Source organism: Typopeltis vanoorti, chromosome 19, assembly GCF_054136105.1.
Source record: "Typopeltis vanoorti isolate ZY-2024b chromosome 19, IOZ_Tvanoo_1.0, whole genome shotgun sequence".
Lineage (NCBI taxonomy): Eukaryota > Metazoa > Arthropoda > Arachnida > Uropygi > Thelyphonidae > Typopeltis > Typopeltis vanoorti.
In genome coordinates, this window is record NC_143567.1 from 20,263,220 (window position 1) to 20,277,733 (window position 14,514).

General features: G+C 37.5%; 1 protein-coding gene across 1 annotated transcript in view; it reads right to left on the reverse strand.

Moving 5' to 3' along the window:
• Positions 1–14,514, reverse strand: part of LOC150095896 (uncharacterized) — a 267,756-nt gene that overhangs the window by 25,050 nt on the left and 228,192 nt on the right. Inside the window, exon 9 of the mRNA XM_090409557.1 lies at positions 11,301–11,372. Coding sequence (XP_090265683.1) covers positions 11,301–11,372 — 72 coding nt within the window. The remainder of the gene's footprint in view (positions 1–11,300; positions 11,373–14,514) is intronic.

Sequence of the window (14,514 nt, forward strand, 5' to 3'; positions counted from 1 at the left end):
TGTCACTGCTTCTATACCTATCATTGTCCCCTCTTGACCCCCCCCCCCAGGCTCAATGTTTCCTGACATCGTCCCCCTTCCCCAAAGCACCCATCCCTTCTACCATCCACCCAGTCTCTAGTATGCACCTCCCTTCTCTCTTCAAACGCCCTCTAAGCATCCACATATTCCAACCCTCTCTTCTCACACATTCTGGCTATTATGTGATTCAGTATTGCTGCTCTTCTGCTCAGCTCATCACTATCATACCTGGGCAACACACATACAATCTTCCCTCTCTGCGTTTTCTTTTGCACAACTTCAAGCAAGAATCTCAGAACTCTCGCCGCCCGATTTACACTGCCTCTCAAGTCATTTGTGCCCACCATCACAATCATCTCATTCATCCTTTCACCCCTCTTAATTGCCATAGCCACATTCTCTATTGTTCCTCCAGGCAAACACTCCTCATGCATCCTATCTTGCACACCATGGATCATCGAGTCACCATACATTACACCTCTCACCATTCCCTCTCTCTGGTTTCCATTCTCTACTCCTCCATCACTCCCATAACTCTCTCATTCCCTCTCTTCCACTTATCCTATTCTTTCCTCTTTTGTTATTCCCATAACTATGTCTCATTTCCTATCGTCTACCATTCCCATTCTCTCCTCTTCTATCATTCCCATACATCTCTCTCTCATTCCATCTCCTCTACTGCTCCTATTCTCTCCTCTTCTAGCATTCCCTTTCTCCTACTGTTTCTATTCTCCCTTCTACCATTCCCATACCTCTCTCTTCTTCTGTTTCCATTCTCTCCTCTTCTAGCATTCTCATTCCCTCTCTCCTGCTGTTTCCATTCTCTCCTCTTCTATCATTCCCAAAATGCTGTCCTCTCCTATCCTTCCCAAAACTCTCCCTCTCTCCTACTCTGATTCACCTTGCATTTATCTCTTCCATTCTCCTCATCTCATTCACAAGACATTCCACTTCCTCTTTCAGCCAATCTATCTCCCTCTGCAAGTCAGTCATTCTAAATCAAAATTCACTCTTCCAAACAAAACCATCTCCGAAACTTTCATAGTCACTCACGCCTTCTAAACTATCGACTATTATTTTCTCATTCATATTTTTTTCTTCATTCTCTCCTATCACGCTACTCATCTTCCAATATTCATTTCACGTTCCTGGAGCAACTAGGTCAGTTATTGATATATCTATTTTATTTATTTCCTCCTATTGCCTGCATTTCGCACACAAACACTCTCCCCTCTCTCACCAGCCAGCCACATATCCAACTCACGAGATGCATGCATACATGCCACAAGTACTGCATGCCACAAAGTCCTTTATTATATTACTTATAATGAAGTTCTTAAATGGCAGAGGACTTGGCAACACGCCATTTGCGACTGAAGCCGAATCTGCCATCGTTCCTTACTACCAAGGAACTACTAAAGTAATTATATATAAAGGCTAAATAAACACTGTATTATATATATATATATATATAAACGCTAAATGTATATATACATATATATATAAACGCTATATTCATTATACCAAATAGCGAATAATTTATCTTTTCTTCCGCTGCCAATACTACCGACTGTGACCACGCATTCTCGGTAACTCAAAAATAACACGATATGTAACACGAAACTCTAAAGCAGAACCTCTAAACAACACTTATGTTACTGAGGAAAAAAAATGGAGCACAAGTCACAAAGGAATTCACACTATACACTTTTTAAAAAAACACATTTTTTAATGCTGCTCAAATCCACTGCCGCGTTCCTCAGTCCCCCCTGGCCCCCAGATAAATATACCTGTTCTGGTAATATTTGTTCTTCCATTTTAGTGCCTACATATCAGGATTTTTTTTATATGAATCCCTTCCACAAAAGGATGTGAATCTATACTACATTGGTATTATTGTGGGTAAGTTAAGGGTTAGATAATTGGGAAAACCAACTTTAGAAACCAAACACAACTGTTTTTAGCCCACCAACTTTAAAGTGTGATGGTGGTGGTCATAGACTAGATGATGAAATTCATTAACCATAAACACAGTTACAAACATTCACACCCACAGTGGTATTCATACCTACAAACTATGTTGGAACACATATATATGCCATCCACTCAGTCACCAGAGTGGCATGATGTCAAGGCACCCTAGTTTGTCATGTCCAAATTTTTCTTAGAACTCTCATGTCAGTAATCTTTAGTCTTCAATTAAATGCTTTATTTTAAATCCAAGTTTCAGATCAATAAGTTAAAATTTATGCGACTATTTTTTATTCTACTAGTTGAGTGTTTTATTTTTTTGTCTTGTAAAAGCAGTTAATGTTTCCTGTGTTTCTACATATTTTCATTTCAGACTTTCATTGAAAATGGGTTTATTCAGGATCATCTGCATAAAATAAAAAAAGAGTTCTTAGAACTCTCATATTGGTGATCTTTAGTCTTCGATTAACTGCTTTATTTCAAATCCAAATTTCAGATCAATAAGTTAAAATTTATGTGCTATTTTTTATTCTACTAGTTGAGTGTTTTATTTTTTCTCTTATGCCATATAAATTTAAACAAGACTCATAATGCTTATTCTGTTGTCTATTTCCATATTTAATTTACCACTTTCACTAAAAAATAATACTTTAATAGCTGAAATGTTTTACTTAACTGTAAATTCTCCATTGAAAAATCAGTTTATGTGTGCTGTGTTTCTACATATTTTCATTTCAGATTTTCATTCAAAATGGGTTAATTCAGGAATATCATCTGCATAAAATAAAAGCAAAAAAGAACTGAGAATAATATCTGCAATTTTAATATAAGGTTTGGTTTCACTTTCCATCATACTATGAAACACTAAGTAAGTCTGGTCAGGATTATACAGTGATTAGTCATAATGACATTTTTAATAAGGATATTAAAAAGTAGAAGATATACTAATTAAAATAACTTTAATTAATACTTGCAATATTTCAGCAAAGTCAAGTTGCAATCATCAGGGAACAATGTACACAAAACATGCACTCATACACTACACTGGGTGAGACCTAGAGCACAGGTACACCAAAATCTGAAATAGTGCCATATGGGCTAGGCTGGATGTTTTTTGGCCATTAGGCTGATTGTCTAGGTGCCTGAGGGATGGTTTATGGGCTTTTAATATATTTTTTTTTGTTTGTGGGAGATTGCAGCCATTAACCAAGACGGTGTGAATGTAGTCAAGTACAGTAATGAGGGCATTATTATCAGAACAAATAAATTTTGCTCTGCTGACCAAGGTTTCCTAATTTCTTTTTTCACACTTCTTAACTCACTGCTTGTACGTTCCACTTCTTTCAATGCACCTCTCTCTCTCTTTCTCTCTGCAAGCTACCTACCTATGATTGACATTCATTCATTTAATCAACATCAGCTTGCAAAACCATGCCATCTTTCACACCAACTATCCTTCTTAATTTTATATTCTCATTCACATGCCTTTGTTTTCCCCACTCTTCATCATGCTACTCATGTCTCTAGGTTGGTATTCAGCATAAATCCAGCTTTGATTGAAAAAAGTCTTAAGTTTGATTCTCGTTGTGATGAGCGAAATCTTGATATGGATCTCATATGGAGGTTAGCAGGGATTATTCTCCTGGAAACTTGGGTTTTTCATCTCGCATATAGACAAAATGGCCTTGAGAACACATGCAATTTACAGACAAAAAATACTAGTGGTGGTGGGCAGTAGATGGCATTGGTGGATGCAATAGATGCTGTTGGTGGAGATGATGGGTAGTTGAGGTTTGCTATAGTTTTAGTAATATACTTTCTTATTACAATAAGGAGACAGCTGCATTTGACAAGGGAGATACATGGTGGTATATTTAGATTTTGCAAAGGCTTTTGATAGATTACCACATGATAAGTTGATATTCAAACTAGAGGCAGATTGGGTTGGATATTAGACTAGTGCATTGGATTGGAGATTAGCTATCTGATAGGCATCAGCAAGTTGAGAATGAAGGAACAATATACTAGAGGTTTATTGTGTCCACTGCTGTTTAACCTGCATGTTAATGATATTATGAAAGATTTAGATGGGGATATTCAGTTGTTTGCAGATGATGCAAAGTTGGGAAGAACTATGTATGAGGAGTAGAGGAGATGTTGTGGCCTCACAAGAAGACTTGGATAGACCAAGTGAATAGGAGCGGAGATATCAATTCAATGTTATGTGACATAAGGCTTTAAAATTTGGGAAACAAAGATGGGATGTAGAACTCTCAGTGGGGATATATTGTTGGAGGTGGAGGAAATAAGACATCTGGTGATTGGCTGGTCATCAGACTGCCAAAATTTAATAGTTGATAGTTTGAATATCAAGTTATCATGTCGTAATCTATCAAAAGCCTTTGCAAAATCTAAATGTACCACCATGTATCTCCCTCGATAAATGCAGCTGTCTCCTTATTGTAATAAGAAAGCAGATTACTAAAACTACCCATCATCTGCATCAACAGCATCTACTGCATCCACCAATGGAACCTTATACAATGGAACCAGAATCTCCTTACTGCCCACCACTACCACCAAATTCTGGCAAAGATGTGGAGGATACTGATTTATAGAAGTAAGGAGATTCTGGTTCCATTGTATAAGGCATTGATTAGGCTACATATGGACTGCTATGCACAGATTTTGTCACCTGGCTATCAAAAGAACGAAGAGATATGGGAATAGGTCCAGAGGTGATTGATTAAGGTAGTTTCTTGTTTCTGACATGTTGAGTATAAAGAAAGGTTGAGAACATGCAATTTACAGAATCCAGTGGCTAAGAGGGGGTAATATGATAGAAATACAAGCTGGTAAGGGGTTGTTATAGGATTAACCTTGCAGAGGTTTTTCATAGAATGGTGTTAGATGGGGGCAGGGGAGAACAAGAGGTCATCATCCTTGAAAGCTGTATAAGGAGGGTGTGAGCAAGGGAGTGAGAAAAGGTTTTTGCAGAGAGAGAGAGAGAGAGAGAGAGAGTGTGTGTGTGTGTGTGAGTTGTGGATGATTGGAATGCATTACCTGAGAGAGATTATTTGAATGTATTCAAGGTGCAGTATCAAGAGCTGTTTGTATGACAAGGATTTCCCATGATGAGTCTTTAACTCCATGGGAGTTTAGGGATAATAATAATAATAATGATTAAGTAAACCAAAGAATTAAATTTACATTTAAAAGCAAAATAACAATTGTCTTCCCATTCTGAATGTTCTTATGCTATGTCTACCTTAGTTCAGTATGCACATAACCTATGTTCTATTAGCTCCCTTTTAAATAATGAACTGTTTTTTTTTTTAATCAGAACTACTTTGATATCTCATGATTATATTAAAAAAATAATTGATAAAATAATTTAATTATGGCCTTTGTTCTAATCTTCCTCAAGAAGAAGTTACTAGAATTTCATTATCATATGTAAAAGAGCTCTCGGATATTATTGTAAGACTTCTTTGCCAGAAATTGAACTACAAGTTTCTTTATACCCTGTTCGTAAACTAAATTCTTTTCTAGCCTCTCTGAAAGATATAAGTAACACTCCTCATTCTTGTGTTTCTTAATATTGTAATTATTTAATTAAATTTATTTCAATGAATTCTGATATTTTGTGGATGGAGTTCACCTCCTGCAGTTGATGGCATATGTTGTCAATTTTAAGTTTTGTTCTAAGAATTGTGATCTCTTTTCATCTGTACTGACAATGGTCAGGAAACCTAACCAAAAATTCTACGAATAATAAATATTTTCCTAATGCAAGTGTTATTCCATTACTCCATATAATAATTTTATCATAAAGGTAAGTCTAAAGTCATAAACAGTGTCACCTAGTGGGCTGGGATGGGTGTGTTCCTGGCTGTTGGGCTGAAGTTCTATGGATGAGTGATTCCCAGATTTGAGTGTAATTTCATACAACCAAATTAGTTTAAGTTTGTGTAGTACCTTAAAGCTAAGGCAAATTCTAGAAAAAAATCTTTCATAATGTTTAGGACTTTAGACTTGCCTTCGTTGTTCTGCTTCAGCCATACTCATCTAATGTAGTGCCTCTGCATACACATATCAATTTGTTCATCATTTTCTGATGATGGCAGTTTGATGAAATACTCAAAATATTAATTAAAAGTTATTCTAATTGTAATAGAGTAAACTGTATTATCCTTAAGTAATATCATTATGCATATTGCTTTTATTTAACAACCAAAACTCTATTCAGATATGTCTGGATGATGTTTTGCTTGATTCATTTTACTCCAAATCTGTTTTTCACTCAAGGTAAACGAGATACTATTGCTATTAACAAATGTTTCTCAAGCAGTTCCCATTCACTATGGATCTTTCTTCTTTTGAATTCTTTCATCCATGATACTAGCTCGAACTAGTTTCTAAATCTATTATAATGGCCTGTCTCAAGTTTATTATTATCATTTCTCATTCGGATATTTCTCTGTCAATTAAACAGAATATCTGGTTGCCTTCATAATTTTGTTATTATTATTATTATTATTAAACAAGACCTCATGGAGTCAAAGACTCATCTAGGAGGTCCTTTTATCTTACACACACATCTCATCATACCGTGTCTTAAACACATTCAAACTACTTGCAGACACCACGCTCTCAGGCAAGGCATTCCAATCACTCACAACTCTGCACGAAAAAAACCTGCCTCTCACACCCTCCTTATACAGTTTCCAGGGATGACCTCTGGTTCTCCCCTGATCTCCCACTATTCTCTGTAGAACTTCTCTACCATTGATCCTATAACAACCCCTTACCAACTTGTAGGTCTCTATCATATCACCCCTCTTCCTTCTCTCCACGAGACTCTGCAAATTACATCTTTTCAATCTTTCCTCATACTCAACATTCCAGAGGTCAGAAACTACCTTAGTCAGTCGCCTTTGGACCCTTTCCAACATCTCTTCATCCTTCTGAAAACCCGGTGACCAAATCTGGGCACAATAGTCCAAGTGTGGCCTAATCAAAGCCTTATACATTGGAACAAGTATCTCCCTACTTCTACATGTCAGTGTCCTCCGCATCATTCCCAGAAGTCTTTGTGTTGTCTTCACAATTTTGGCGATGTGTCCCCTAAATTTTAGATCCTTATCCACTATCACCCCCAGATCTCTTATTTCCTCTACTTCCAACAATATATTCTCACCAAGCATAAATTCTGCATCCCATCTTTGTTTTCCAAATTTTAAAATCCTACATTTTGCAACATTGAACTCACATCCCCATTTCCGTACCCAATCACTCAATTTATTCAAGTCTTCTTGCAAGGCCACAACATCTTCACTACTCTTTATGGTTCGTCCCAACTTTGCATCATCTGCAAACAACTGAATATCTCCATCCAAATCTTCACCAATATCATTAATATATAAGTTAAATAGTAATGGCCCTAAAACAGACCCCTGAGGCACTCCACTAGTGACTTTCCTTTTCCTGGATATTGCACCCCCATACACAACTTGTTGATACCTATCAGATAGCCAGTCTCCAATCCAATGCACTAATCTAATATCCAACCCCATCTGCTCTAGTTTGACTGTCAACTTATCATGAGGTACTCTATCAAAAGCCTTTGCGAAATCCAAGTATATTACTGTGTATCCTTCTCCTCTGTCCAAGGAAGCAGTCACTTTATTGTAATAAGTAAGTAGATTACTAAAACATGACCTCCCTTTAGCAAATCCATGCTGTCCATCAAAGATTATACCATTGTTGTCAACCCAACTCTGGATCCTAGTTCTCACAAGCTTCTCCAACAACTTAACCACAACACCTGACACACAGATAGGCCTATAGTTTGATGCTTGAGTTCGATCACCTCCTTTATGAAGTGGCACAATCTTGCCCTCCTTCCACTCTTTAGGAACTTGACCAAGTGCAAGACTCGTATTAAAAAAATATGTCAAGGCAGGTGTCAACTCTCTGGCACACTCCTTCAGAATACGTGGTGATATATTATCAAGTCCCACAGCCTTATTTACATCTAGTTTACTCAACTCCCCAAACACCTCTTGCTCACTTACAGTCAGTCTCTCCTCCCCATCATCAACTGCTCTCAATCTCTCCATGAAGTCACATTCACAAGATTGAAAGATCTTTATGAATTGCTCATTAAGTATCTCCACAACACATTCTGCAACAGCTGTCTTTATACCATTTCCTCCAATCAATGTCATCCTTCCATAATCATTCTTTCTTTTGCTGGCCACATATCGAAAGAACTCCCTAGGATTCTTTTTGGCTTCATTAGCTAACTGCTGTTCATACCTCTCTTTAGCTACTCTCACCAACCAAGTCACCCTCCTTGCCTGGTCTTTGTAGACCTCATGAAATTGGTTACTTCCACTTCTCTTATGCTGTCTCCACAATGCCTTTTTTTTCTGTATTGCATGCTTAATCTCTTTATTCATCCATCTCACACCTACCTTATTTAACCTTCTCACCCGTGGTATACATTTAGACATTGCATCTACTAAATAGTTTTTGAAAATCCCCCAAGCTGCATTGATCTCTTTTCCAGCTAACTCCTCATTCCATGCTACATCTGCAAGCTGTCTCCTGAGCTCTTCATTATCACCCCCCTTGTAGTTCTACATATACCCTTTTTTCACAGGGGTCCTTGCACTGCTGGCAACCACCCAGGTAATCACCTCATGGTCACTTTCACCAATTGGTGGATGATTTGACACCTCATTTATAATTACATCCTCCGATGAGATGACCAAATCCAAGACCCTTAATCCTCGTGTGCCCTCTGTTACATACTGCCTGAGGTAGTTATCCCTCAAAAACTCAAGAAACTCATTTTCTTTACTTCCAGTCGCTATCTCTTCAATCCAGTCTATATTGCCATAATTAAAATCACCCATAATGATCACCCTTTTCTTATTTGCTTGGCTTGTTTGACTATACATTTCACTATCACCACCATCCACATTACCAGGTCTATAACAACATCCCACCAAGTATTTGATTCTATTCACCTCTATCTCACACCATACTGCCTCAAAACCACTGGCCCTATTTCCCTCTTGCATCTCTACCTTGTATGGACATAACTCTTTCTCTATCATCAATAGCACTCCCCCTCCCTTTTTATCCCTTCTATCCACACGAAACACATCATACCTTTCCATCTCTATTCCTGTCAGGATGTCGTCCTCATCTAACCATGTCTCACTTATTCCAACAATCTCTGGGTACACAGACACAATTAGTGCAACTATTTCATCCGCCTTGTTTCTTATGCTTCTAGCATTGGTATACAAACACAACAACTCATTTCTGGATCTACAGCTAGTTCCACTGATACCATTCACTCGATGTGCTCTCTCCATGCTGGACTGGGGCCATTTCTCTCTCTGCTTCTTCATTTTAGAACTCTTTGCAACAACATCTGTTTCCTCTTGATCCCTGGTCATCCCATTACTTTCCTGCCTACACATGCTCTCACCTCCTCTTGGAGCATCCACCTTTCTCACGCTGTGTATCCCTGTCCACCCTGGGCCTCCCCGTTTCCCTGCTCCTCTTGCACACCCATTCTCTCATTTTCTATACTCATACCACTCACCTCTCCATTCATTTCCACTTCTTCAATCTCTCCTGTCTTACTCTCCTGCTCTTCCACATCACTCCCCTCTCGATCTGATTCATTTTCTCTATTCACTTCTCTACCTTCCAGCAGCAGTCTCTCCAAGCGACTCACACCATAACCACTCAAATGCAGTCCATCGCTCCCATACAGCTCACTTCGTCCCTCAAACTCATTCCACACATTAACAAACTGTACACCCATCTCCTCACACATTTCAGCCAGAATACCATTCATAATCCTTGCTCTCCGCCTCATTTCACCACAATCATACCTAGGCAACACACTGACCACCCTTCTTGTCACACTATTCTCTTTTATCTTTCCAAGCAGTCTCCTGACATTCATTTTGACATGCTCTTTGTTCTCTCTCAAATCATTTGTACCAATTAATACAATTAACTCTTTTGCTCGCTCCCGCCTCATATCCAATGCCTCAATCACTCTACTTATTTTACCGCCTGGAAAACATACCTTGTGCATTTTATCCTCTAGCACACCTTTAATAATGGAGTCGCCATACAACGCCACTCGCTCATCTTTCGTTAACTCTTTCATGCCATCATGATTTATTTTAATAGTTTTGACCTGAATTCTCTTAATTTCATTCCGCATCCATTTCATTTCTTGCCTCATCCAATCTAATTCACTTTCCGAACCTCGCGACACATTCTCTCTATCATTAAATCTTTCTAACTTTCTAACTCTCGACCCCCTCTTCTCACATTCCCTCTCATTCATCCTTCTTTGTTTCCGTACTTTCGGACTAACATGCGTCCAACTTTCGCTATCATTCTTCTCACTTTTACTGTCATTCATCTTTCTTTGTTTCAGTACTTTCAGTCCAACATGCATCGAACTTTCGCCATCATTTATTCTTTCGATTTTTTTTACTTGCGATTTCTGCATTACACAAGTTCTACTTTCATTCGTTCTCGCAATTTCGTTTCTTTTCACCTCACTTTCGTCCCTTTTAACATCCGTTACGGTTGTCAAATCGCTCTTTTTCTTTTTTCCTGATTTTTTAACATTTTTTCGCTTCTCTTGCTCACCATCCATTTCTTTCAAACGTGCAATCGCGACACAATCAGTACTAGCACTTTCTGTCATCAATTTCATATTCGCATTCATTAGTTCTTCGTTCAGGTCACACTTCGCACACACCCTTCTTCCATCCGCACTAAACATCCACAAATCATTTATGTAATCGAAGGAATACATATAACAGACCTCACACTTAACGAAACGACTGAAATCTACATTCAAATCATGGAATGACAATGCCGCCGCCATTTTTTTTTTTTTTTCTCTCTGCCGGTTACTAGGTCTAATAATAACGATTTCGTAATTTAGTTTAGACAAGGAAAAAAAACCCACACCAATAATACCGGTAGCGTACAACGTTTACAGCCACTCTTACTCAAACAATTACGCATATATACTTAATTATTCCTAGTAAAAACTTATCTGAATCAGGAGCTCTTCAAAACACGTCCGCAGTACTTGGCCCACTAGCGCCCCCTTGTTATATTGAATAACAAAATTATGACTTTACTGTGTTGAACATTCAATAACTGTAGCATACTTAAAATGTTAATACTGTATTTATGTTTATATCACTAGAATTATCATGTGAGAAAATAATAATTAACAATGAACTTACAGGTTCTCCCTTCTGACCATCCATTCCTTTATCACCTTTGATTCCAGGGGGCCCTTGTACACCTGCTGGCCCCTACATTAATGATAAATCATAAAATGCAGTACAAGTAAGATTAAATAGTAAGGATATAATTCTAACAAAGAATTATATCCTTAATGCAATGAAACTACCATTTTATTATAGAAAATAAGTTACTAAGTCCTTTATTCTGTTCCTCATTGAGTATAATATTTCTATCTGTACCTTTTCCTAAATTCAGACATCAACCAACTTTTCCAATATTTTAACCATGCTTCAAAGATACTATTTGGTCTATAATTTGCTGTTTGAGTCTGGAAGCTTTCTTTATATTTAACAGGAATTACTTATTTGGGACTTTCTCTTTCTCTCTCACACACACATACACACACTTTTTTGTAACACAAAAGCCATGATGATACATCCTTGCAGAGTGATCATTCAGTAATTCAACTATTTCTTCTATTTCTTTCTTATGCTTCTATCACCTCCTAACTATGAGCATTTATCAAAGTTATCCTTCTATGGTCACTTGCACTCTTACTTGCCACATAGAAAAATAATATTTTGGGATTGTGTTTGGCCAGTGGTCATAATTTGAACTTGTGCTTTAATGCATGTGAGCTTACTGATCACCTCTTTGCCTGTATACCCTTTGCAACTTTTTTTTCTCCCCAGCTTCTGTGTAATGATGTTACCCATCCATTTGTGTGTATAGTCTATTATGGCTTTCTTCAGATGACTCATCTCCTATGCACTGCTAACTTTCTTCCATCGAAAATTCTTATGCCATGGTACCTGTTCAAGCTGCCACCTAACATTTGCTATCACCTTATCTGTAGTTTTATATACACTTTCTTTTGCATTAAGCCATCTGTATGTTTCCATGATTATTTAACAAAACAATGGTGTACTTGGATTTTGCAAATGCTTTTGATACACTGCCAAATGACAAGCTGATAAATAAATTGAAAAAGATGGGATTGGATGCATGGAAAGGCTTATGTGTTCACAGGACATGTTATTTATTTTCAATGGTATAGATGACCACACAGAAAGAGAGAAAAATAATATTACTTATGAACTTATTTGCTGATATTTCGCTGCTATTATATCCAGCATCCTCAGAGCACAAAAATAGTTTGTCACAGTATGCAAAACAACAACAATTTGGTATAGCAATGGGATTAGTATGAGCCTCCATAGCTCAGTCAGTATAGACAAAGCCTTTTGGTTGGAAAGACCTGGGTTCGATTCCTGTCAATAATGCCAGGAAACTTTATCTGGTCACTTTCAGCTAAAGGTGAATTAGCTGGTCTCATACAGAGATAGAGTTTTTTTTTTTTTTTTATCTCAGAAACTCAGGTTTTTCGTCCCTCAGAACAGACAAACTGGCACAGAACAAAGGCAATTTATAGACAAGAATACTTGGAGGCATAAGGGTAACTGTCTTATCCTCGTATTACGGTTAGCAAATCCAAATCTTGTTAAAGTCACTGATGGATGGATGGATGGATGGAGTGGGACTAGTTTAAAAAAAATTGTAACGGACAACACAAGGAATTAAAGTCCTAATTAGGCACCATCTATGTTGGAAAAAGAGAGAAAACAAATATTAATTAAATAAATATTAACAGAAGCTTTAAAAGATACTCCAAACCTCAACAAGTATGGCTGTATAAATTTACCAAGAATCTGGGAAACAGTCATTTTAAGATCTAATTAATATTTGTTTTTTCTCCTTTAGTTTTTTTTTAGTTTCCCAAGGAACTAAAGGCCTAATTAGGACTTTAGTTCCTTGCGTTATCCATTATAATTTTTTAAACTAGTCCCACTGTTACACCAAATTGTTGTTATTCCGCATACTGTGACAAACTGTTTTTCTGCACTCAAGATGCTGGATATAATACCAAAAAATAAGCTAATAAATAATGTTATTTTCTTATCTTTCTGTGTTGTCATCTATAACATTAAAAATAAATAACAAGACGGGTATCAAAAAGTATACAACATTTTTGGGGGTGCAGTATCCTGAAAGAGGACGGTCACTAGTGGTGTACTGCAGAGGGCAGTTTTGGGACCAGTGTTATTCAATTTGTATATTAATGATATTGGGATGGGTTTAACTGGTTATATGCAGCTGTTTGCATATGATACAAAATTGGGGAGAGCAATGCAGAGTCAAGCAGATTTTTAATGGCTCACAAGAGGACTTGAATAGATTGCATGAATGGGCAGTAAAGTGGAACTGTCAGTTCAATGTTGCAAAGTGTAAGGTTGTGAAATTTAGTAAGCAATGATGGGATGCACAGCATATACTTGGTAGGAAACTTTAAAGGAGGTAGAGGAAATGAGAGACCTGGTAGTGGTGGTGGACAAGGACCTGAAATTCAGGTGCCACATTGCACAAGTTGTGAAGACATCACGTTGGATAATGGCAATGATGCAGAGGACCCTGACATGCAGAAATAAAGAGGTTATGATGCCATTGTATAATCCATATGAGACCTTGATCAGGCTTCATATGGATTATTGTGCACAGATTTGGACAACTGGTTTTCATGGTGATGAGGATGATATGTTGGAAAGAGTCCAGAGAAGATTCACAAATGTTGTTAGTAGTCTTTGGAATGTGGAGTATAAGAACAGATTGAGAGCATGTAAGTTGCAAGCCTTGTGAATAGGAGGAAGACGGGAGGGATATGATTGAGACATACAAGCTAGTCAGGGGTTGTTATCAGGTTGACATGGAAGAGATTTTTCATAGAATGGGAGAGGGAGATAGAACAAGAGGCCATCACTAGAAACTGTATAAGGAAGGTGCGAGCAGAGAAGTAAGGAGAAGGTTCATTGCATGGAGATTGGTGAGTGGAATGCATTGCCTGAGTGTGTTGTGAATGTAGGCACAGAATCAGTTTAAAGCACGGATGAAATGAGCATGGTGTGCAATAGTGTGTACCTCCCATGATGAGCCTCTACTCCATGGAGGTTAGATGTTAATAATAATAATAATAATAATAATATCACAATAAAAAATTTTATTAATCCAAACTTTAGCAGATGCTATATTTTATTTGTAAAACATTTTCAGTCTGCTTAAAGAACAGTAGCAGAAATATGAATACAACTAAACAGTGACATGTGTATATTACAATGGAATAGTTTTGACACGTATCATAAACTCCTAGGTTGGATT